Source organism: Plecotus auritus (assembly GCF_963455305.1).
Source record: "Plecotus auritus genome assembly, chromosome: 5".
In the NCBI taxonomy this organism is placed as follows: Eukaryota; Metazoa; Chordata; class Mammalia; order Chiroptera; family Vespertilionidae; genus Plecotus; species Plecotus auritus.
Window position 1 is genome coordinate 91,808,550 of NC_137776.1, and position 25,708 is coordinate 91,834,257.

The following is a 25,708-nucleotide window of genomic DNA, read 5'->3' on the forward strand; positions in this document are numbered from 1 at the left end:
CCTGATGGAGGCAAGAAGAGGGGAGGGGGTTCCTGGCCTAGCACACACTGGGACTCTCAGCCCAGTCCTTCCAGATGGGGGTCAGGAAAGGGATCAGTGAGGAGGCTGTGTGGGAGCAGAGGGGGAAGGGAAAGCTGGAATGGCATCGGGAGCAGCAGACCCCAAACCCCTCACCACATCTGCTGCACACATCTCCCATCTCGATGCTCATTTCTGCCTGCAAGGAGAGTGGTTCTTAACCAGGGGCTGTTTTGTCCTCCAGGGAATACCTGGCTGTATGCGGAGACTTTAGTGAGTCACAACTGAGGGGCAAGGTGTGCTACTGGAATCTATAGGTGGCAGTCAGGGATGCTAAATTCCCTACAACACACCGGACGCCCCTCCCCCCACACACACAGTGGCCTGAAGTGTCAGCTGTGCTGAGGGTCCCACAGGCCGTGCTCTTTCTGGAAAGGCGGGCAGAGGCAGCTTTGCTGGGAACTCTGGGAAAGCAGGACTCCTGTTGTGTGCCCCACTGTGTCAAAGGACCAGCGCACGGTGTCACCTGCTGATTCCTCCTTTCCTCAGGAGCAAGGTCAGGCGCCGCTAGCTTCCTGCTCTTTTAATCGCACCGCTGCCAGGGCCCCTCCCCACAGGCAGTCCTGGAGCAGCTCGGGCCTTCTCCACGGAGATCGCCAAGGCACCCGCCTCCCACCCTCGCCTCTCCTGCCAGAGCTTTAGTTTCTATCTGCTCTCACATAGCAGGCTCAGCAGATCTGAGTTTATTTTTAAACCAATAAGCACTCCAGCCAATAGTCCTTTTTCCTATTTTCTGCCCGATTCTAAACTACTCTTAAAGAAACATCAGCGGCAGCACAGGGAGTTGAAATGCTGGTTTCTGGAGTTAAGATCCCTGTATGCTCTCGGCAGGTTAAACGTGGGGTACCTGTCCTTAGCCACAGGGATGCTGTCAGGAGTAAATGAGCCAACAACACCAAGTGCAGAGAATGGTGCTGGGGCTTGGCAGGCACATGGTGAGAGTCAGCCACCAGTACTGTGGATGCCCCGAGAACCCAGTTCTGACCCAGGAAGCTGGTAAGCTAGCAGGCAAATCTCCTTAGCGTATCTGTGAAAGAAGACAAGCTGGTTCCTTTGGGAATAGACAGAGTTACGAGAGACCCCGCTGCAACTTACCGTGACTTAACTATCTAGTTGGTCACTTTTACCTTTAGGAAAACGCTTTCGGAGAAATGAGGCCCAACTACAACACACATGATGAGGAAGCCTGTGGGGTCCAGAGCTGCGGACAGCGAGTTCTGACACGCTGGCAGAGCCCAGGTGGCGCCTCAGCCATGTAACAGGATCCATACCTTGCTCCCCGTGAGCTGTGCGAGGTGAGGTTTCAGCTCTTCTCCGATTACGGAATAAATTGCCACCAAGCAAAACACACTGGCCTTCCGCACACTACTTTCAGTGTTGTCATAACCCTACAGAGTCAGAGGGGAACACAAAAAGGAAACGAGATCAAAGATTTGCTTCACTGTCAATATTTCAACATTTCCACAAGTGCCCTTAGAGTTCAACCTTGGACTTGTCAACAACAACCAGGGTATAACTCAGCTCTGCACCTGAACCCAGAGAGCTTTCCAGAGGCTGGGAGCTGCGGCTGACCTGCCCTGCCCGGGCCGTTGCAAGGAACTGCCACAGCAGTCCCCCAAGCATCGAGAGATAGAACAAGAAAAAGGTGAAGGGGGAACAATAACTTGCTTCTTTCCGATGGTAAAACAAGTTTCATGTGTGAAAACCCTTTAAAGAAATGGGAACTACTCACCCTCGTGCCCGGACATCAGTTAGCACCCGCTAGAGCTGGACCTCAACCTACCGTCGCCTCATCCCGCCCCCCACCACTCCACCCCACACCTGGATGGACCTGCCTGCTGTTCCCCACACAGACTCCGGACTTCCCAGCCACTGTCGTGCCCTCTGCCTGGCATAATCCAGGCCCCAGCAGTATGTCTTTAAATCCCAGGCCCCATGCTCAGCGAACAGCAGCACCGCACGTGGCTCTGATTTCTCTACCCTGTCTTAGGGAACTCTCTCTCCAGGACCCCACGCGACACCGCCTCCCGGATGAGCCCTTCTCTTTTTGCTACCTGCTGGGAATCGTCTCTCCTGCTCTGTTCCCAGCTGTCAGCTCGCACCTCCCTGGGTAGCTTAGCACAGCCCTGGCATCTCCGCTCGTCCATGCAGGCTGCCGACCCCTGAGGTGATGCCTAGCAGTGGAGACCATCTTCCCCCCAGAGCCTATCTAACTCAATGTCTCATGCTCAGGAGGGTTTCAATCCACATTTGCTAGGTAGGTGAGAGCAAGGACCACTGTCTGATTTCCCACTCCATGGCCCACCTGCCCAGGGCTGAGGCCCACAGATGCGCAATAAGGGTTTGTTGAAGGAGTGAACAACAACAAAAATGATCCAAATATGTTTACAGTAAACAGAGCTCATTCTTTAAGCCCAGTTCCAGGCTGCCAGGACACCTCCTTGCTGCACTCAGGGGAGGGTAGACTGGGAGCTGAGAGAAAACACATGAGGCAGCCACACCACACAGCCTCCCAGGTTCTAAAATCAGGTCACCTCCCGACTTTCCCTACCTGCCCCGCTTCAAGCTAGCAAGGGAAGCCAGGCTTCGCTCCCCGTCGCACCCCTGAGGGGGAGCGGCACCGCACCCAGCCGCCCAGCCCATAGGCACCGTGCCCAGCCCACCTGCAGCAGGCCCGGGATGATGTCAGCCAGCAGCTGCAGCAGGGACTCCCTGGCAATCCTCTCGACGACCTTGGTCTGCATCTTGATGGCAGCCAGGTTGATGGGGTAGTCAGCTGTCTGGATGATGGGGCAGAGCACTTTGATGCACTGCTCCGGGTGGATGGAGCTGGCCAGAGTGGACGCAGCTTCCTCGGCGGATCTCACCACCTGAAACACAGGTCCCCCTGAGCGTGAGTGCCACAGCCAGGAGCAGTGCTGCCTCATTCCAGAGCCGAGCGACATGCTTTGCTCAATGCCACCGTCACTTCCTCGGGACAATGTTGTTCAGGAAGTTTGAAGGGTAATTTTACAGGGGTATGGAGGACCTGGGAAGGCGGGTACAGTGGATTTTGACAAAAACCTCAGAAAAGTGGTTCTCCGAGTGCAGCCTGCCCTGCCCCTCCACCGCAGCAGCAGCCGCGACCTTGTTAGGAGGGCCACCTCCTGGGGTCCCAGACCTGCGGCCTCAGACTGTGGGCTGGGGCCAGCAGCTGTGTCAAGTACTTGGGAGATTCTTAGGTACAAGGACACTGGAGAGTCTGCTCGAGGAGATCAGACCTGAGAACAGAAACACTCCCCCTTCGCCAGTGGGCCCACAGCAGGAATAACGAGAGAAATGGAAGGAAGTCAGAGTGGCCACAGCACTCGGGTTCCAGCTGCAGGGAGGGTCCTGAGCAGCCTCTGGGGAAGCTGCTTGTCCGGCTCACACGCTCACCTCACCGCAGAGGAGCAGCTGACCTCTGAAGGGGCCCCGGCGCATTGGGACACAAGAAGGGCCACAGGCACCCTGTCATAGGGGAAGCCAAGTGCAAAACCCAGAGAACAGGACGAGCAGGGGCTTGGGTTCAGAGAGCTGGAAACAAACCCCAGACCACCATTCACACATGCTAACCCCACTTCCTGGTCCATAAAAACAGATCATGTGAGGAGGGATGGAGATACCTGGCCAGTCAGTAAATGACAGTAACTACTACTGATAAAAAGGAGTATGTACATAAATGATATGTGAAGACACCAAACCGTAAACAGGTACGCATTTCCTTACAAACACAGTGAAAATCTAGCACATTTATCCTCGGGCCAGTCTGCCCTGTCAGAACCACACCACAGTCCCCAGCAAGGCTGGCCCGCCCTTCTGTCTGCTGGAGGACTTGTTCTATTTAAAGAAGCTGAATTCTCAAAGTCACATTTCTTTCTTGTTGGGGATCTCTTGGGCTTTCCCTGAGAGGACCAGATGCCTCCTTCAGGCATGACCAAAGGATACATGTCTCGTTAAATAAGATCACTGCTCACTCCCCATCACCTGGTCAGCATGCTCCTGGACACAAAAGCACACACTTGCAGAGGCACATACTGGGATTATGCATTAATCCAGGGGCCCTCAAACTGCGGCCCGCCGAGGACATACATTTATCCGGCCCGCTGGGTGCCGCTGCCTGCCCTGCTTAGCAGCCGACTCGTCCCGGGCCCACAGTGCGCATAGGAATTTGTTCATAGTTTTTTTTTAAATTATAGTCGGGCCCTCCAACGGTCTGAGGGACAGTGAACTGGCCCCCTGTTTAAAAAGTTTGAAGACACCTGCATTAATCCTTTAAAGAGCCAAATGGAGACCCAGGTTAGCACGGTTCAAGGGCAAAACTGTGTGCATGTGAGGACACAAGTTTGAAGAACATCCAAGATTTGCCTGTGCTTCCTACATACGTAAAAGGCCAGGCTTTGCTGCAAAGCACAGCGGAGAGGTAATTTTAAGAGTTATGTTCTACCCTCAAAAAGGTCATATGCTTCTTAAGATTTTCACAGCCCCAGCAATTTTTTTTTCTCACCATCCTTCTCCCTGCCTTCCAGCTGTGCTCAGTGTGTGCATCCATTCAGTCCTATGTCAGGGGCTAGCTCAGAGCTCAGACCAGAGGTGCAGACAGTGGCCCCGGCCTTGCCCTCAGAGTGCTGGGCAGGTGGGGTGGTCCATACAGAGGGCAGTGTGAGGATGCAAAGGCCCAGGAAATGGCGGCCGAGGCCACGGCAGCGGGTGGAGCCAGGTGGTGGGAATCTGCGACCTGAGGAGCTTCTTGCAGTTGGCCAGGGCTGGGCAGAAGGGTGGTGAGAGATGAGAAGTAGAATGACTGTAATAGGACTCTCAGGTGTTCGGCAGGAATTATTCCAGCTCAAGGGCTCCCGGCCCTACAGAGCCAGCGCCGCCTGCCTCTGGTCCTGCACAGCAAGCCAGGGAGTTGAGCTGGCCACAGCAGACCAGGCTTCCGTGCACCCCAATGTAAGTGGATGGGCTTCCCTATCAGCAAGTATTGACTGAGTCACATCTACAGCTCGCCACTTTAGTTTACGGACACATGGAAATGAGAGTATTTAAAAGAAACCCACAGTGAGCTTTCCTTGGCAATTCAATCTCCTGCAAAGTGCAGCTTTTCCTACCACAGATGCCCTGAAAGTAGAGTGCTGTTTGGCCCTGGAATGCACACATGACCTTTACCCCATTTACCCCAAGAAGGCGGTGTCCAGGTTTGCATGGCACATTCTCAATCTCAGAGAGCAGTACCACACACAAACGTCAGCTCGATCCTCTGGTGAGGCAAGTCACAATTTTTAAAAACTCTAAAAGGAGGATTTAAAAATACAGACTACCCTGGCTAGGCAGCTTAGAACACCGTTCTGATAGCCCAAGGGTGCAGGTTTGATCCCCAGTCAAGGCACATACAAGAATCAACCAACAAACGCATCAACAAGTGGAACAACACATCGATGTCTCTCTCGCTCTCAAATCAATAAAAACCCCTACTGTTACCGTTCCTTGGATGAAGAGAGGTATACGAGTGACCACACCTAGGAAACACGTGAAGGCTACCAGCAGGCCTTGCTGAAGGGACACAGCGGCTGGCTGAGAGCTGGGGCTGCCAGAGCGCTGTCCAGAGGATGCCTCCTGCCTGGCCTACTGCCCACGTCGAGGGTCTGCCCACTCCAATAATCCCTCTAACACGCTACCCTGGTGACCATGTCGACACCCTTCAATCAGCATGGCGGGCCAATGAGGCCTGGCTTCGGCTGGTCCTTCTACCTGAACTTCCCACTGTGCCCCAGTAATGCCGAGCTGAGGGCCTGCCCTGCACAGGTCTGGCCGGCCAAACCTCAGTGCCCACGTCTAGTCCCCATACCTTCCCTGAATGTGGATCATGCCTGTCCTTCACCTGGTTAGGCCTAGCCACCCCTAGGACCCACTCGCTTTAGCAGAACTGCAGGAAGCTCTGTACACACACTGCACGCTGCACCCAGACATCCGCTCAGCGTCTCTGCCACCTGATTAGCAGCTCCGGGAGGGCCAGCACGCACCTCAGCCACTGTGCTCTCCCCCACGTCCAGCACAGGCCATGTCCACTGTACATTAGGGACATTATAAACATCTGTCAAACTAACTTTCCCCTCATGCATGTAGTTGCAAAGCACTCACAATTGGCAAAGTCGCCCCTCGGCATGCCTCGCTGGTCTGCATCCACATGTTCCATCTAAGGAGCGCCCAGCCATTGAGGACGAGGCAACGTATCTACCAATGACCAACGTGAGCCTCAGGAAAGCCCCTGCACCAGAGTGCACCATTCCAGTGCCCCATACTGCAAAGGACAACACTGATCTGTTCTTCGGAAAAGACTTCTGTTCAGGAGAACATCTCCCTGCAATGCTGTTTAAGAGGGCAGCATGTCCTGGAAGAGCTCCATCATGCGGTGCGTGATCTGAGATGAAGTGCTTGCTCTTCTTCCTCCTCAGCTCCTGCACACCACGTGCTGAGCGCGCCTGTTCTCTGAACCAATGCCTCCCACGGAAGCAGTCACTGTGCACAAGCACCCTGACATACTAGCCAGAAAGCTGTGCTCTACCAACTGAGGAAACGGTGGGTCTTAGCTCTTCAACTTGGAAAAAACAAAAGGATCAGAAAACACTGAATGATTTCATAGATATATCCAAGTTAGAAAACAGTGATGTACAGAAACAGACGTTTAAGATCCCAACAGGAGTCCTAGCTGGTGGCTCAGTGGATAGAGCATCGGCCTGAAATGAAGGGTCCCTTGTTCGATTCCAGTCAGGGCACATGCCTGGGTTGCGGGCTCGATCCCCAGTAGGAGGCGTGCAGGACGCAGCCAATCAATTATTCTCTCATCACTGATGTTTCTCTCTCCCTCTCCCTCTCTAGAATCAATAAAAAGACCCCAATAGGAGATGGGAAGCAGCCGTGGGTGGAAAGATGTAGGCTTTAGGGACAGACTGAGATTCAGGCTCAGCAGTGGCCCTAACAGTCACAACAGGAGCAAACTAACCCTCCCTGGGCGCCTCCCAGGAGTCTCGGAGCACAGACAGGAAGCAGTGGCCAGGTTCACGTGAGAACTGCCACCGGTTCCTCCTCCCCTCCAGGCTCTCTGTGCTCCACTGTCATCGGTGCAGTGAGCTGCTGCGGACACAGACGGCTTCAGATCTACGGAACTCACACCCAAACCAGAGGAGACCTTCCTTCTACAAAACTCCACGGCAGGAAGCAGCTAATCCAATGCACCTAACACAGGGAGGCTTCTAGAATTCCTGAAAGCAAAATGCAGACACTGCTCCTCCAGATGGGTGTGGTGGCACTCCCTCACGCTGTGGTCGGTCCCCAGGACAGCTCTTCCTGCCAAGGCAGGTCGGTGCTCCTGGCTTCGCTGTACATGCCAAACCCCGGCTCTGGCAGGCTGCTTGAATCAGGGTGAACTTTAGGTTTTGCCCTGAGTTCTATGTAACATAAGAAGCAAAGATTAGCAATGTAAGCCATGGAGAGGGAAAGTAAACATGGGCAGCAGAAGGGGGGAGGGCAGACTGTTAGTAGACGAGGTGTCGGGAGGAGGCAAGGATTTAGAAAGGGGGTTGGGCATATGCATGAGAGACAGCAGATTAAAGAGGCTTTTGGATCATAATCCACTTTGAAGCTATCACAATTATTCCAATTCTGGTGATTTTTCTAGTCTGGTTAGAAACATAGGAATTCTTCCTTTTCAAAGTTAGTGAAATAATAGTGTCTAGCTAGGAAAAGCATCATTCCCTTATCTAACTTTTTAAAAAAATGAGATCATTACTCAGAATATTGGAGAATGTTTGCTTAAATATAAGGTTTCTTTTGGAGCAAAGAACTTGTCAAAATTTGAATTGCATGTTTTAATAAGTCTGATCTGGCCCTGTCACAGACACATCAGGATAACTGGCTCAATAAAGACATAAACAAACAAATAAATAAGCAGGTGCCCAGAATCAAAGCGCTCTTCCCAGTGGGCACTCCCAGCTTAGCTCTGCAATCACTTGGGAGCCAGGGAAAAGGTAGGTGCCACCTCCCAGGAAAAGCTGGAAAGACCTTCTAAAAATAGGTTTGACAGTGTTTTAGGCAAACTATGTTTTGGTAAAAGACAGGCTCTGCTAAAAATTCTGGGATTTTGATGTAGCGTCCTAACTTCGCCAGCTCCGTCCAGTGGAGGAGGGAGGAAAGCAAAGCTTCCGGTTCAAAGTGTGAGACCTGAGTTTGGACCTGGTTCTGCCGTCTGGTGATCTTGGGAAAATATATTTTACTTTCTAAGCCTCAGTCCCCTCATCAGTAAAATAAGGGGGAGAATCAGAAGAATTTTTACATTATTTTGGGTTTCAAAACCTTATCTTCTACCCCTACTGGTTTATACTCCCCCTAGAAACACACACACACACAACACATTCTAGGAGACAGACTCTGAATGAGATGGTCTCTAACCAAACAGCCATTGCATCCTGGCTTGGAAAAGCAGACTCTGGGCTCAGTCTACCCCTTTCCAATGAGCGAGGGCTCTCTGGTGGGAGACTTACTATATGCCTTACCCCCAAGAGGCTGACAATAGAGGTTTCTGGTTTTGTCTTTTTGTTAGAAAGTATTAACTTACAAGGAAATGGGGTTCTGGCCACATCTCAAGATTGGGCCCATGAAAAACTGGAGGTTCATAATCTACCAAGGTTTAGGTATGTTCCTCAATAGCCAGTCCTATCAGCTGGAGGCTGGATGAGAACAGGCACTCCTCTAGTCACCCCCTTCCCCTCCCCCAACCAACAGGGAAGAAACACCACGGTCCAGAGGCATAAAGTAGTTTCCCAGGTTCAGGTTCACGCCCTGCACTGTCCTCAGAGCCACCGACCGACCGCGGCTGCTGTTACCAGGGCTCCCGAGGTCATGCCCAGCAAAGGATCTGTTGGACAGTGGTTTTCGTTGCTCTTTGGAGCAGCACATCACTCTGACACTCCTTCTGACACTCCACCGCTGTTCTCTGGCTATGGGATTTGTCAAAAGGACTGTGTGAAGCAGAAACCAGAACACTGGTCCCCAGAAAGTTCTCTTTCATTTTTAAAGTAACATTGGTCTGGCTTTATTTTTTTGTTTCAATTCCTTAAAGTAATAAAGCATTAAATTAACTAGACATTATTTTAAAATTAAAAATAAAACCCCTGGAAATTTAACAGTGGCTGCTTTATATTTACTTAAGACTCGAACTTCCCCACACAAGCCGCACCACCTGGGGCTGGACTCGCACGCGCCACGCACCACGCACCAGGATGTAAAGCGATGGTGATGCTGCCTCTGCTGACAGGCCAGTGTAATCAGAATGTACTAATGACCAAACGTCTCCATTACAGATGATCTGTAGGAGTGGGTTCTTCTTTTACGTTTATTTGCAAGACACGAGAACTGGGAGCAACAGCATCCTTACACTCAGTGTGCATTAACGATTAGTAATTAGCATATCAACTATTTACCAAGTAGGGAGCCTCCTAAGAAGGAAGGGCTGTCCGACAGCAGTTTAGGAGCGATCTGCGTGCAGCAGGCATTTGGAAGCACATCTCCATGTCACTGTCTCTCCTTCTCACAGAGTCACGCTCGCGCGGGGGCACGAACTGCGGAGTTGGAGGTGCAGAGGCGCTAGACCCAAAACAAGGCTTCCTGCCTCGATTCAGACCTCACACTGACCCCGGGTCTCATTCATTGCATGAGTTCTCTTATGAAATCCTCGTTTAATCAAGGAAGGAGAGACTCTGTATCCCTCCCCCACAAACAGATGACAAACTGTGAGATGAGAAGAGTTAGTAGTTTTCTTGCAAAACAGAAAATGGGCTTGAGCCTTTAAAAGACCACTGTCAAAAGTCTTAGCCCTTTCAAAATGTTTGCTAAAAGCTAACCCTACTGTAACCATAGTAACTCCACTAAGGAGGCCCTGAGATGCTAGCAGGGGTGGGCAAACTTTTTGACTCGAGGGCCACAACGGGTTCTTAAACTGGACCGGAGGGCCGGAACAAAAGCATGAATGGAGTGTTTGTGTGAACTAATATAAATTCAAAGTAAAGGAGCGGAGGGGAGAGCAAAAGAACCCTCCGCTCTTTCGGCTCCGCGGGCCGGATAGAACGGGCCGGATCTGGCACACGGGCCGTAGTTTGCCCACGGCTGTAGAGCATGCTTTATTTACTGAGAAAGTAAAAGACGAGGACTTGGAGAATGAGAGAGATTTACTTATTCAACTAGGAAACATGAAAACATGCCCAAGCTGGCAAACACTTCCCTTTAAAATAAAAACTCAAAACTGGCATCACAACCCTCTGTCTTGGCTACTGTGGAACGTTTGTCAGTGCAGGATGCAGATGCCTGAGGTAGACTCTATGCCTGGTTACATTTTCAATATTTAAAAAACAGGTTTGCATACACAACTCCTTTTAAAAGACTCCAAAAAAACAGACTGTGGCTCATAAGATAAACACACCATCTTATATCAGCTGTGCCTTATTCATCTTCCATAGGGCTTTTATAATAATTTCAATTTATAGTAATTGCATTTCAAAAAGTTACCCTTCACTGCTACAGTCCCACAGACGGAATACCAGTGTGCACCATGGCGTGGCCACCACCGCAGCAGGTAAGGGAAGACATGGGTGCTAGGTGTGCCCCGTGCCAGCCTCTCAGCCTAGTGCTCTTCACCACCTGCTGAAACCCGGGTCCTGTCTAGGAATCCAAACCAACTAGCACTTCAAGAGAGGGAAGCCCCGGGATGGCACACTCTGAAGTACTGATTAGACAGGAAAGCAGACTCTGCCTCCCTGGCTGATGTAATAACTGGGGCTAGAGACATTTAGATCCTTTCCAATAAATGTCCAAATGATGTTTGAATAAGTGTCTACAATGATGAGAAAGTACGACTAAAGTAATACTGTGTGCAATATCATATGCCAATATGATGGCCACAACACACGTTATTTTGCCCTAAAAAACAAAAACAAGAAACAGAGACAGATTGGTTAAAATAAGAGCAAGACTAGAAGAATTTTAAAGGAAAAGAAAAACAAAACCATACCTAAAACCTAATATATAGGTGCCCAAGTTAGGAGCTTCTGGCAAAGCGAGAGCCACGCTTTGTCAGGGAAGCCGAGGGCAGCGCATCAGGGGAGGCTGCCAGTGCAGAGCGGGAGGCTGCCAGCAGCATTTGCTCCACCGCCTTCGGGCAGATCATCGGAGACAGGGTGCGGACACCCTTGGGCTACAGGAATGCAACGGCAACACAGTGCCCTAAATTGACTTTGAACAGTAGGTATTCCTGCCTTTGTCCGTGAGGCAATTTAAAGGATCTCACACCTAAGAATGATCTCTCCTAACTTTCTCATTTTGCCGGGAAAAAATAGTAAGATCTCTCAAGAAAACAGTAAACAGCAAATGGATTACTTAATTCTGTTAACTTGTACTTCTGAGGGCCCATGTCAGTCTCAAAGTTGGAAGATCAGGATGCCCACTTTAAAGACAGACCTCTTTCAAAGGGGCAGCCAGCAAGTGCCACACACTGCAGATGGCTCAGTTTCACCTTAATGCCACATTCTACATATGTCCTCCCCAGTGAAACACCTGATGTCATATATGCAGAAGAACACCAATTTTATTTTGCTTTTTTGTTCATGTTTTCTCATTAAGAAGAAGCTATTTAGTTAAAAAAAAAACACAAAAAAAAAACAGGAAAAAAAGTCAGCACAAGTCAGTTGCCTCTTAAAACAGACACATATCTTGGTTCTGCCAGTAGTCACCATGCATTAGCTGGCAAATTATGGCACCTCCTGTGACCCTCTTCCCTCACCTGGGAATAATTTTGTTGACTATATTAGTTCATCTGGTCCTCAGATTTTTAAAAAAATCTTCACCCAAGGATATGTTTATTGATTTTAGAGAGGGAAGAAGAGAGAGAAACATTGATCAGTTGCTTCCCATACACACCCCAACTGGGGATTGAACCTGCAATGGAGGCATGTGTCCTGACCAGATATTGAACCTGCAACCTTTTGGTGTATGGGACGATGCTCCAATCAACCGACCCAACTGGCCAGGGCTGGTCCTCACATTTTTCAAATGAGTTATTTAAGTAAAAAGTATTTTGTTCAAACATGAGTGATTATCATCATCACACAATCAAGCAAGATTTCAAAAGCCTAAGTTATTGGTTTGCAAACACATGCATCACTGAAGATTAAAAATGGCAGCAGAGTAAGTGGATGCTGCACAGACATGCTCCCAGGAACAAACTGTAATTACAACTGAAATACAGAAAAACTTCCTGAATAATCAACGCAAGACTTGCTGGAGAGAACCCTGAGACCCGAGGACGGAAAGTGGAGACCACATAGAGACTGGTAGGAGGGGCAGAGGCACCAAAGGGCTGGCTGGGTGCCCACAGACAGCAACTGAGTTCCAGAGAGGTATCTCAGCTGTTGGGGGCGGGGGGGGGGGATGCCACTGAGAACTCTGGGATCTAATCCCCAAGCTGGGCTCCCCAGAAGAGAGCATCAGAACTGAGGAGGGTACTCATATAACATCTGGCTGTGAAAAGCAGCAGGGTGCTGTCTGCCAGATAGTAATAGCTGAAAATTCAGGCACCCTCTTAAAGGGCCAATGCAGAAAATTCCCTGTGGAGCCACCCATCTTGTGCTCTGGCAGAGGGAGGGTGAAGTGGATTGGAGCTATGAAGGCAGACACCAGGACTAGGGACTTGGGGGATGGAGCTCAGAAGGAAGACACCCTAAGTTTCCTGGGCTGAATTATTCCCTCACACAGCAGAGGACATCTTTCCCACATAGACATCTGTCTTGCCTGGGGGGAAAACAGTTGACACATCCTATTGGAAAACACCTTGCCCTGAGGCCACTTAAGAGATTAAAAGTAACAACTAGCCTCCAAGCAGCAGCAACTGCCCCACCCTGTTGAAAAAAACTCTCACCACACCTAAGGACAATTGCCTGGGGGGCAATTAAAGTTGGAATCCTATTAGTCTGTAGGCAGAGGCGGTCTCTGGAGGTTTTGAGTCTTTGCCTGATCTAATTAGTCAGAAACAGCCTTTAACACTATCCTGCACTAGAGATTGACAGGTGTAGAGGATCTATCTAATACATACTCACAAACCCAAACAGAAAACCAAAATGAGGAGACAAAGAAATAACCCCCAAATGAAAGAACTAGAAAATTCTCCAGAAGAAGAGATAAATGAAGCAGAGATAAGAAATTTATCTGAAACAGAGTTCCGAGTAATGGTGGTAAAGATGCTTAACAGCATGAAAAAAGATATAGTAACTATGAAAAAAGAACAGTCTGAGATAAAGAATGACACAACACAAACAAAGAATATACTAGGTGTACCAATTAATAATGTGGAATTTTTTCAACAGATGGAGTTACACATATGTTGATGTATATGCGATTTGATATGTATGCTATTTTGTTGTATTGACAGCAAGCTTCAAAATTTCATGTGTCAAATTTGCTGAAGGTGTTAACATCATAGACATTTTTACGCTTAAAAATGTTGAATTTCATGCCAGAAAAAGAGCATTTGCGGGAAGTTTTAATTCATTACTTTATTTTGAAGAAAAAGTTATCGTATACTTCGGGAAGCTTATGATGAACATGCTCCATCTCAAGATACTTGTGAATGCTGGTTTAAATACTTTAAAAGTGATGATTTCAATGTGAAAGACAAAGAACGTCCAGGTCAACCAAAAAAGTTTAAAGACCAACAATTACAAGCATTATTGGATGAAGATGCATGTCAAACTCAAAAACAACTTGAAGAAAGATTAAACGTTGCCCAGCAAACAATTTCCAATCATTTACAATCATGGGAAAGATTTTAAAGGAAGGAAAATGGGTGTCACATCAACTGAATGAAAGACATGGAAAACCGAAAAGTCATCAGTAAAATGTTGTTTCAGTGGCACAAAATGGAACTCTTTTTTGCATCGAATTATGACTGGTGATGAAAAATGGATTTCTTTTGAGAATCCCAAACGCACAAAATAATGAGTTGATGTAGGTCAACCATCAACATCTACTGCAAGGCCAAATTGCTTCGGAAAGAAGACAATGCTCTGCATTTGGTGGGATCAGGAAGGTGTGGTGTATTATAAGCTTCTAAAACCAGGTGAAACTGTTAATACTGATCGCTACTGACAACAAATAATCAATTTGAACCACGCTTTGATGGTGAAACGACCAGAATGGGCCAGAAGACACAGCAAAGTAATTTTGATTCATGATAACACACCTTCATACACTTCAAAACCAGTTAAAGGCACGTTAAAAGATCTTGCCTGGGAAGTATTAACCCACCTGCCATATTCACTAGACCAGCTGTGGGCAAACTACAGCCCACGGCTGTTCTATCTGGCCCGCGGAGCTGAAAGAGCAGAGGGTTCTCTTGCTCTCCCCTCCGCTCCTTCACCAGCAGCAGTGTTAACATGGCAACGTCGGGAAACACGGCCGCAGCTCCTTCTTCTGAGTGGGCGGATTTATATCCGCCCATTCAGTAGAAGGAACAACCTCTCAATCTTCCAGAGGCTCCTTGTAATGCCCGTGGACGCGTCCCCCGACATCACCCTGGGAATGCGTAGACACGTTATCGTGGTGATGTAGGGAGACACGCCCCTGGAGAGCACAGTATCAGAGCATTAGCTAAAAAGGAGACCAACAACACTGTTCCCACTAAAGTTGATGTTTTAAAGACCAAAAACCTTTCAACCCAGTCTACATTGCCATCTACATCTACGTCCTGGGCATAATCTGGAAGTTGCACTTAAGAAAATGTTTAATTTACTGTTTACACATTTTGTTCTTTTCTATTTGTTTTAGTTTTAAATTATTTTATTATACTTAAGTTTAATTTGAAAGGCTTTTGTACCTTTCCTTTGTTAGGCAATTTTATTTTGCCTTTGCCATCTTCAATATAAAGTATGTTATTGTGTTATGATTCCTCCATTTTTTGAAGTTTCAAATTATAATAATTAGCGTTTACATTCTTGTTAAAATGTTTTAAATGAATAAAACTATTGAAATAAAAAAAAAAAAAAGACCGTACCCATTTATGTAATGATGTTTACTTTGAATTTATATTAGTTCACACAAACACTCCATCCATGCTTTTGTTCCGGCCCTCCGGTCCAGTTTAAGAACCCACTGTGGCCCTCGAATCAAAAAGTTTGCCCACCCCTGCACTAGACCTTGCTCCTTCAGATTACCACTTGTTCCGATGGATGGCACATGCACTTTCTGAGCAGCACTTCAAAACGTACAAAGAAGTGGAAAATTGGGTCTCTGAATGGTTTGCCTCAAAACAAGGAAAGTTCTATTGGGACGGTATCCACAAATTACCTGAAAAGATGGGGGAAATGTGCAGCTAGCGATGGACATTACTTTGAATAAAGCACTTTTTATGTTTCTCTTAAAATTGTCATGTTTTTTTCATTAAAAAATCCGCCATTATTAACGGGTACACCTAGTATTGGAAAGAATACACAGCAGATTAGGGGAAGCTGAGAATCTAATCAGTGAATTAGAAGGCAGAGTTGAAAATATCACTCAATCAGAAAACTAAAAAGAAAAAACAATTTAAAAACAGGAGAACAGATTAAGGGAGCTGTGAGACAACGTGAAACATAACAGTATTAGAATAGCAGGTGTGCCAGAAGAGGCAGAAAGGGAGAAAGGCATAGAGAAGGTGTTTGAAGAAATAATGGCAGAAAACTTCCCTAACCTGGTAAAGGAAAAAGTCACACAAGTTCAGGAGGCACAGAGAACCCCAAACAAGAAGAACCCAAACAGGCTCACGCCCAGACACATCATAATTAAAATGCCAAAACTTAAAGACAGAGAGAATCTTAAAGGCAGCAAGAGAAAACAAAACTGTTACCTACAAAGGAGTTCCCATAAGACTGACACCTGATTTCTCATCAAAAACTCTACAGCCCAGAAGGGAATGGCATGAAGTACTCAAGGTAATGGAAAGAAAGGATCTGAGACCAAGATACTATATCCAGCAAGGCTATCACTCAAAATAGATGGTCAAATAAAGAGCTTCCCAGACAAAAAACGGCTAAAGGAGTACATCACCACCAAGCCAGCATTACAAGCAATGCTGAAGGGATTGCTGTAATGAGAAGAAATGGAGAGAGAAAACTAGGCATACAGAATTAAAATGGCAATAAATAAGTACCTATCAATAGTAACCCTAAATGTAAATGGACTAAATGCTCTAATCAAAGGCCTTAGGGTAGCAGAATGGATACAAAAACATGACCCAAACTATATGCTGTCTACAAGAGATCCACCTCAAAACAAAAGACTCACACAGGATGAGAGTGAAGGGATGGAAAAAAATGGAAAAGAAAAAAAAAAAAGCTGGAGTAGCAATATGTAGTAGTAAAATGAAGGCCATCACAAGAGACAACAAAGGTCACTACATAATACTAAAGGGATTGATCCAACAAGACGATATAACCCTGGTAAACATATATGCACCCAACATAGGAGCACATAAATATATAAAAAATCTTCTAGAGGACTTTACAACAATACAGTCATAGTAGGGGACTTTAACAACCCAATGACTTCACTGGATAGATCTTCCAGACAAAAACTTAACAAGGAAACAGAGACTTTAAAGGACACACTAGATCAGATGGATTTAATTGACATTTATAGAACACTAGAGGCCCGTTGCACGATATTCATGCAAGAATAGGCCTTCTTTCCCCTGGCTTCACTCCCAGCCATCTGGGAGCTGGCATGTCCCCACTCCCGGCCCACCCGGGAGCCGGCAAGTCCCAGCTACCCAGCCACCCAGGAGCCGGCAGGTCCCTGCTCCTCGGGCTGCCCAGGAGCCGGCAAGTCCCTACTCCCCGGGTCACCAGGGAGCCATCATGTCCCCACTCCCGGCCCTCCCGGGAGCCGGCAAGTCCCCGCTCCTTGGCTGCCAGGGAGCCGGCAAGTCCCTGCTCCTGGCCCGGCCGGAGCCAGCAATTCCGGGGGAGTCAGCAAGTCCTCGCTTCTGTACAGAGCACGGCTCCAGTAGTTCCCTCCACCGCCCCCCTTCCCCTCATAGCAGGCGTCACGCCCTTCCCGGCTGCTCTGCGCCTGCATATGCAAATTAACCACCATCTTTGTTGGGTTAATTTGCATACTCAGATTGGCTATGGGCGTAGTGGAGTGATGGTTAATTTCATGTTTCTCTTTTATTAGGTAAGATTTCACCCCAATGCAGAATATACTTCTTCTCAAGTGCACATGGGTCATTCACAAAGATAGACAACATGTTAGGACACAAAACAAGTCTCTACAAGCTCAAGAAGATTGAAATCATATCAAACATTTTCTCAGATCACAGTGCAATGAAATTAGAAATCAACTACAGTAAAAACACCCAAAAACATTCAAACACATGGAGGCTAAATAGCATGTTATTAAACAATGAATGGGATATCAATGTGATAAAGAAAGAAATAAAAAACTTCCTGGAAACAAATGAAAATGAATACACAACAACCCCAAATCTCTGGGACACAGCAAAAACAGTTCCGAGAGGGAAGTTCATAGCATTACAGGCATACCTCAAAAAACAAGAAAAATCAGCAATAAACTATTTAACCCTACAACTTAAAGAACTAGAAACAACAAGAAAAGCCCAGAGTAAGCAGAAGGAAGGAAATAATAAAGATTTGAGCAGAAATAAATAACATAGAGACTAAAAAAAAAATACAAACAATCAATAAAACCAAGTGCTGGTTCTTTGAAAGGATAAACTAAATTGATAATCCAGTAGCCAGACTCATCAAGAAACAAAGAAGGAGGACCCAAATAAATAAAATCAGAAACGAAAGTGGAGGAGTAACTACGGACACCACAGAAATAAAGGATTGTAAAACAATACTATGGACAACTATATCCCAATAAGCTGGACAATGTGGATGAAAGAGACAAATTCCTAGAAACTTACAAACTCCCAAAACTGAATCAGGAAGAATAAAAAAACCTGAATAGACCAATAACAGCTGATGAAATAGAAAGAGTAATCAAAAAACTCCCACCAAACAAAAGCCCAGGTCTGGAGAGCTTCACAGGGGAGTTTTACCAAACATTCAAAGAAGAACTAACACCTATACTCCTCAAACTGTTTCAGAAAATCCTAAGAGGAAGAAACACTTCCAAACTCTTTATGAGGCCAGCATTATCCTAATTCCAAAACCAGACAAAGACACTACAAAGAAAGAGCATTACAGGCCAATATGTCTGATGAACATAGATGCTAAAATCCTCAACAAAGTATTAGCAAATTGCATCCAGCAATATATTAAAAAGATCATATAGCATGATCAAGTGGGATTTATTCCAGGGATGCAAGGCTGGTACAATTTTCACAAATCAATAAACATGATATATCACATAAACAAAATGAAAGACAAAAATCACATGATCATATTGATAGATGCAGAAAAAGCATTCGACAAAAATCCAACACCCATTTTTGATAAAAACTCTTAGCAAATTGGGAATAGAGGGAGCATATCTCAACATGATAAAGGCCATATATGACAAACCTACAGCCAACATCATAGTTAATGGGCAAAAACTAAAACCATTTTGACAAGGATGCCCACTTTCACCACTCCTATTCGACATAGTACTAGAAGTGCTAGCCATAGCAATTAGAAAAGAAGAAAAACTAAAAGGCATCCAAGCCCTAGTTGGTTTGGCTCAATGGCTAGAGCGTCAGCCTGTGGACTGGAGGGTCCCAGGTTCTATTCCAGTCAAGGGCACATTCTCAGGCTGTGGGCTTGATCCCCAGTAGGGGGCGTGCAGGAGGCAGCCGATCAATGATTCTCTCTTGTCATTAATGTTTCGATCTCTCCCTCTCCCTTCCTCTCTGAAACCAATAAAAACATATTAAAAAAAAATTAAAAATAAAATAAAAGGCATCCAAATTGGAAAAGAAGAAGTAAACCTGTCATTATTCGCAGATGACATGATATTGTACATAGAAAACCCCTAAGACGCCATAATAAAACTACTAGATTGATAAATGAATTTGGCAATGTAGCAGGATACAAAATTAACACCCAGAAATCTATGGCTTTTTTATACATCAACTAGAGGCCCGGTGTACGAATTGGTGCATGGGTGGGGTCCGGCCGGCCCGCCCTCATCGGGGCTGGCAGAGGGGACAGGATGTGGGAGGTTGGGCCCCGCCCCCGATTGGGGGGTGACTGGAAGCATGTCCAGCAGGGGGGGGTGGGGCACGCCGCCCCACATCAGGCCGGTTGGCCGGAACAGTGCACGTCATAGCGACCAGTTATTCCGGCATTCCAGTCACTTGCCTTTTATATAGAGATAATGAACTCACAGAAAGAAAAACTAAAAAAAAATCCCATTTACCATTGCAACAAAAAAATTAAGATACCTAGGAATAAACTTAACTAAGGAAGTAAAAGACCTGTACTCGGAAAACTACAGGACATTGAAAAAAAGAGATAGAGGAAGACATAAACAAATGGGAGAATATACCATGTTCATGGATTGATAAAATCAACATCATTAAAATGTCCATACTACCCAAAGCAATCTATAGATTCAATACAATCCCCATTAACATATTGACGGAATATTTCACAGACCTAGAACAAACTCTCGAAAAATTCATATGAAATAAAAAAAGACCCTGAAGAGCCGCAGCAAACCTGAGAAAGAAGAACAAAGTTGGAGGGATCACAATCCCAGATATCAAACTATGTTACAAAGCCAATCTTGTCAAAACTGCCTGGTACTGGTACAAGAACAGACATATAGACCAATGGAACAGAACAGAGAACCCAGAAGTCGACCCAAGCCATTATGCTCAATTAATATTTGGAAAAGGAGGCAAGAGCATACAATGGAGTCAAGACAGTCTCTTCGATAAATGGTGTAGGGAAAATTGGACAGATACACCAAAATGAAACTAGACCACCAACTTATACCATACACAAGAATAAACTCAAAATGGCTAAAGGACTTAAATGTAAAAAGGGAAACCATAAAAATCTTAGAAGAATCCATAGGCAGCAAAATATCAGACTTATGTCATAGCAATATTTTCACCGATACAGCTCCTAAGGCAATGGAAACTAAGGAGAAAATAAACAAATGGAACTACATCAAATTAAAAAGCTTCTGCATAGCAAAATAAACCATCAACAAAACAAGAAAGCCCATTGCATGGGAGAACGTATTTGCCAATGTTATTTCCAATAAGGTTTTGATCTCCAACATTTACAGGGAACTCATACAACTTAACAAAAGGAAGATAATCCAATCAAAAAATGGGCAAAGGACCTCAATAGATACTTTTCAAAAGAGGACCTACAAAAGGCCAAGAGACATAAGAAAACATGCTCAAAGTCACTAATTATCCGAGAGATGCAAATCAAAACGACAATGAAGTACCATCTCACACCTGTCAGAATGGCTATCATCAACAAATCAACAAACGACAAGTGCAGGTGAGGATGCAGAGAAAAAGGAACCCTCGTGCACTGCTGGTGGGAATGCAGACTGGTGCAGCCACTGTGGAGAACAGTGTGGAGTTTCCTCAAAAAGTTAAAAATGGAACTCCCATTTGACCCAGTAATGCCAGTTTTAGGAATATATCCCAAGAAACTAGAAACACCAATCAGAAAGGATATATGCACTCCTACATTCACAGCAGCATAATTTACAATAGCTAAGATTTGGAAACAGCCTAAGTGCCCATCAGCAGATGAGTGGATTAAAAAACTGTGGTACATCTACACAATGGAATACTACGCTACAATAAAAAAGAAGGAACTCTTACCATTTGCAACAGCATGAATGGAACTGGAGAGCATTATGCTAAGCAAAATAAGCAAGTCAGGGAAAGATAAATATCACATGATCTCACTCATTTGTGGAATATAATGAATAACATAAACTGATGAGCCAAATAGGAAAAACAATATTTTAGAATATAATAGAAGTAATCCTGTTATTTGGAGATTTTTAATATTTCCTCCAACTTTTGTGATATTGTACTATGTTAGTACAGTTTTGGTAATATTATTATATTTACAATCTCTTTTCTTGAAATATTAATGTGTATTGCATGTAACACTATACTTAAAATTGTTTTTCTTGGGAAAAACACAGAAACAAACAAACACATGCCTCACTCATGTAGCTGTTATGCTAGGACTATTAGATGGGGAGATACCTAGACAGAGCACGAGGACCACACCCTTGCTGAGCCTGCAATCATGGTGGGGATTTAAGGAGGTCAGACAGGTCACTGTCTGGTAATCGTGTAACTGCTGAGCAGAGGAAAACCATGATTTAGGGTCTGGTGCTTTTTGTAGATATAAGGATTGCTCTAATTGTAATTCCTTTAATCCACAGTACGCTCATGAATAGTCACATGTGAGCCAAGAGACTGAAATGAGCAAGTGGTTATCTCTTTCACAGGGGGGTTGGGGGGGGTGGGGGGTGGGTGGGTGTCAAACCCATCGTCTGCAGAATTAAGGTTCCTAAAGTTCTAAATGTCTGGTTTGTTTTCCACACTGGCTTTTACTGGAATGGTGTTACTGAAATCATTTTTACTTAGGATGCTCCACCACCTCCCCAGTCTCTGTAGACCTTAGATACTCCAAGGACGGGTGATCCACAGGCCTGGAACAACTCGATAAGCAAGTGGACGAGGACTTACTGCGTGCCCATCTGCAGTACGTGAGCTGCAGTGCAGAGACACATCCGCTGCTCTTCAACAGGCACCTGAGGTGCCAGGAACCACAGGTACTATCTGCTAGCCTGGCAAACATTCAGGAGCTAGTGGACGAGGCGTGGCACAACCACAGAGGAGCCCTGCCAGGGGACGAAGGGCAGGGAGACCCACACAGGGCAGTATCCACTGGCGTCAAGCACTGGCCAGGAACCGTCACTGGTCGTCTCACTGAATTCTCACGAGAAACTTGGTGGTACCCATCTCTATTTACACATAAGGAAACTGAGGCTCAGAGGTGAAATAAGTTCTCTGGGGTTCTGGAGCGAGGACTTGCCGTGACTTGCCCTAGGATGCCCACATCTTCAGAGCTGATCTCGCTCTCCAACATTACCCGGCATGATGCCCAATGCCTGGAGGAAACCAAAGACCCTTCCTTTGGACCAAACCAATGGGAACCACGGACGTGGGAACCCCAGGATCAGGCCAAGCCCTCTGTGCACATGGAAAGGGAATCGGGAACCCACCACGTGGCCCCGGCCCTTGCACGGCACTGCCCGCAGCCACCATGCAGCCCTGGGCTCACCCCTGGGAGCAGCTTGGCCTGTGCTCAAGGGGAGGACTCCTTTTTGGAAGCCGTGCAGTGACTGACAGTCCTCTCTCTCCACACAGCCCACCGCGCCCGGACTTGTTTCCGCATTCCCGGCTTCGGGCGGCTCACCTCCTTGTGGGAGTCTTTGTGGGCCTCCAGAGTCTTCATGATCGTCAGCTCGGCATAGTTTTTGAATCTTGCTGGTTGGTTTCTCAGAATCTCCCGTAAAACTCTCAATGCCAGCGCTCGAATGGAATGCTGGGGAACAGGAGGAAAGGAAGACGTCAGCAGCCTGCACCTGCTCACACACCCGTCGGCAGGGTCGGGGGCACCGAGCGCCCGCAGACACCTGGACATGGTCACACTGCTGACCTGCTGGGCTCTCGGACAGCCAGCTCCACGAGCAGCCCCGTGCCCCCGGTGGCATTCCCAGCACCCTGCCCACACCTAAGGGGGACCGGATGAAGGTTTCTTCAATGAAGCAAATGCGGACAATGGAGCTCTGGGGGACGGAAGACTTCCCAAGGCTCAGAGATGCAAACTGCCCTGTGTCAAATGCCCGGAGGACAGGTAAACCACGTCTGGACATTGGGACGCATGGCCTGTAAGACTGTGAGCTCTCAAGGGCAGCTGAGACCTGTCATTCTCCCGACCTGCTGCATGATGAGGCCACGGGGAGGGGACTGTACCAGCCTCGAGTGCTTGAGGACCTTGAGGCCCGGGTCATGTGTCTGGAGGAAAGCCATTCCAAACAGACTCCTAATCTCAATAAAAGAGAATGGAGTTTACACCACACACAGCCAAAAAGTACATCCTGATTCTTTGTCACTCACCTGTGCAATTCACCCCCGACCCCCCGTTCTGCTGCCTCCACATATTGCTCTATCTCCTGACCTCAAAGCCCAACCCAGGAGAAGGGCTTCAGAAACCAACGCTTTGTTTTAAGAAAAGTTGATACAGATCTTTCATCACCATTCTTCTAGCCTCACTCGGCCCTGTTCTAGACCAAACCACTAATCCTAAGCAGCAGAAAGCAATCCAAGTCAGCGTGACATTACAGCCTCCTGCTCACATGTCTCCCACTCCCGTCACCATCAGCATGACCCTGGGCATGACCTTTACCAGGGCTGTGTCAAAGTTCCGTCCGGTCCTGCCCATGGAGCTCTTCCCCACATTCAGGCTATTTCTGTTTCTGCTGCAAACACAGAGCCCAGCGCGGAGGGATGCGACTTACTTGGCAATCCCTACATTTACTCCTGTCTCTGTGGAGGGTCAGCTGCACGGGGCAAGGCAGGACTGGATTCTTCCTGCCTTTAAGATTATACAGCAAATGCCTAGTGTGTCACATTCAGATGTCACAGTGTGAAGAGGGCCTTTACTTTAAAAATAACAATAGAAAATAATAGACGATGCTAACAGCCCTGGTTCCTGAGCCTGGCGCGCGACCCTGATGCAAGCACGGGTGAACCGAGACAGAATGTGCTGGAATGCAGCATTTCGTAGGGTCTTTAAAAAGGAACTTCTCTGTTTCGCAATTAAACATGAAACAAAAATAAAACTTACAAGGAAAAAAGCTCATTGTTACAAATGACATTTTAAGCTAACAGAGTTCTAAGAAACTTTGTGTAAAGTGACCTGATGCAGGAACAAGTCCCCTCATCGACTAGACAGCCAATCACAAACACACGTGCACATACACTAGGCGGGGCTTGCTACCTGGGGCTCCGAGGCCAGTTCAGATGTGCTTTGATATAAGCAGTGAGCCCAGCAGGAAAGGAGGGCTGAGCATCCCCACAAGAGCAGCCCCCCCCCCCCCCCGGAAGGGAATGCAGAAGAGCAGCCCTCACGTCTTTGTCTCCAAGGGTCTCCAGGAGCAGGAGCAGGATGGTCTTGAAGTGCTCCTCCCAGACGCCCAGGCTGTCCTCCCGGGTGACCTTGAGCAGCTCCAGCAGGGCGCCCTTCCGCTCCTCCACGCGTTCGTTGTGGTTGGACAGCTCTTTCAGAAGGTCCGCCACCAAGTCCGAATGGTCAATGGGCACTTGTGAGACACAACACAGACGTTACTGCATGAGGGACGCTGACTGCAGGTGCTGCCTCAGCAACGCAGCCGCCCTCCTCTGCCCTCCGGTCTCTTCCCATCACCCCCTCCATCCTGACCTGCGCCCAAGCCTCACTCTACACCCACAGCAGGTCATTCCACCAAACTAACTGTCAAAACAGAGGTGGGCCCAGCCAGCGTGGCTCAGTGGTTGAGCGTCGACCTATGAACCAGGAGGTCATGGTTTGATTCCCGGTCAGGGCACATGCCCGGGTTGCGGGCTCAATCCCCAGTGGGCAGTGTGCAGGAGGCAGCTGATCAATGATTCTCTCTCGTCACTGATGTATCTCTGTCTCACTTCTCCCTTCCTTTCTGAAATCAATAAATATATATTTTAAAAACCCAAACAAACAGAGGTGGGAGAATAGGTATCGAGCACCAATACTCAATGTCTCTATCCTGCCTTACCATCTTTCCCCCCTTCCAATTTAGACAAAGAGGAGAAACTATTTCTTTCATCGGTTCAGATAAGGAGAAGAAGCCCCCGCAAAGCCCCTCCTAACTCTACCTCCACTGCGGCAGTCCTGAGTCACCCTGCCATGGAACACCCTTCCTCGCATCCCCTCCATCGGAGCACACTTTCCTCCAGGCACGCCTTACAGTTCCATCCAATCAACACCGCCCCCTCCTCGGAATGTCCAGAGGTTAGGAACTAGCACAGGAAACCAACACCAGGCAAGGTCGACTGTAAAACTTGCCAACATCTCTTAGTGAAATGACTTGCAAGGACTTGAACCTTATGGCAGAAGAGCATATCCTTTCTCTGCATGTTCTTTTAAGAGACCTATTCACTTTAAATAGAAAGGGTGAAGAAATGAGCCAGACAAATCATCAGGAACTACTTTTTTTTTAAAGATATATTTTTATTGATTTCAGAGAGGAAGGGCGAGGGAGAGAGAGAACCATCAATGATGAAAGAGAATCATTGATCAGCTGCCTCCTGCACGCCTCCCGCCCCCACTGGGGATCGGGCCCGCAACCTAGGCATGTGCCCTTGAGTGGAATCGAACCCAGGACCCTTCAGTCCTCAGGCCGACACTCTATCCACTGAGCCAAACCAGCTAGGGCAGGAACTACTTAATTTGCATGTGCACATTTCTTTAGATTCCAAAATTGGGGAACAAACACAGAAGAAAGTCTGAAATGT

At 47.1% G+C, this 25,708-nt stretch overlaps 1 protein-coding gene across 4 annotated transcripts in view; it reads right to left on the bottom strand.

Annotated features, from left to right (window-relative positions):
- CLASP1 (cytoplasmic linker associated protein 1) overlaps positions 1-25,708 on the bottom strand; it is a 273,357-nt gene that overhangs the window by 14,206 nt on the left and 233,443 nt on the right. For all 4 annotated transcript variants that reach the window (XM_080667648.1, XM_080667647.1, XM_080667646.1 and 1 more), the window contains 4 exons: positions 24,311-24,501; positions 22,593-22,721; positions 2,742-2,948; positions 1,350-1,466 (listed from right to left, as the gene is read on the bottom strand). In XM_080667648.1, the coding sequence (XP_080523774.1) occupies positions 1,350-1,466; positions 2,742-2,948; positions 22,593-22,721; positions 24,311-24,501 (644 nt within the window). The remainder of the gene's footprint in view (positions 1-1,349; positions 1,467-2,741; positions 2,949-22,592; positions 22,722-24,310; positions 24,502-25,708) is intronic.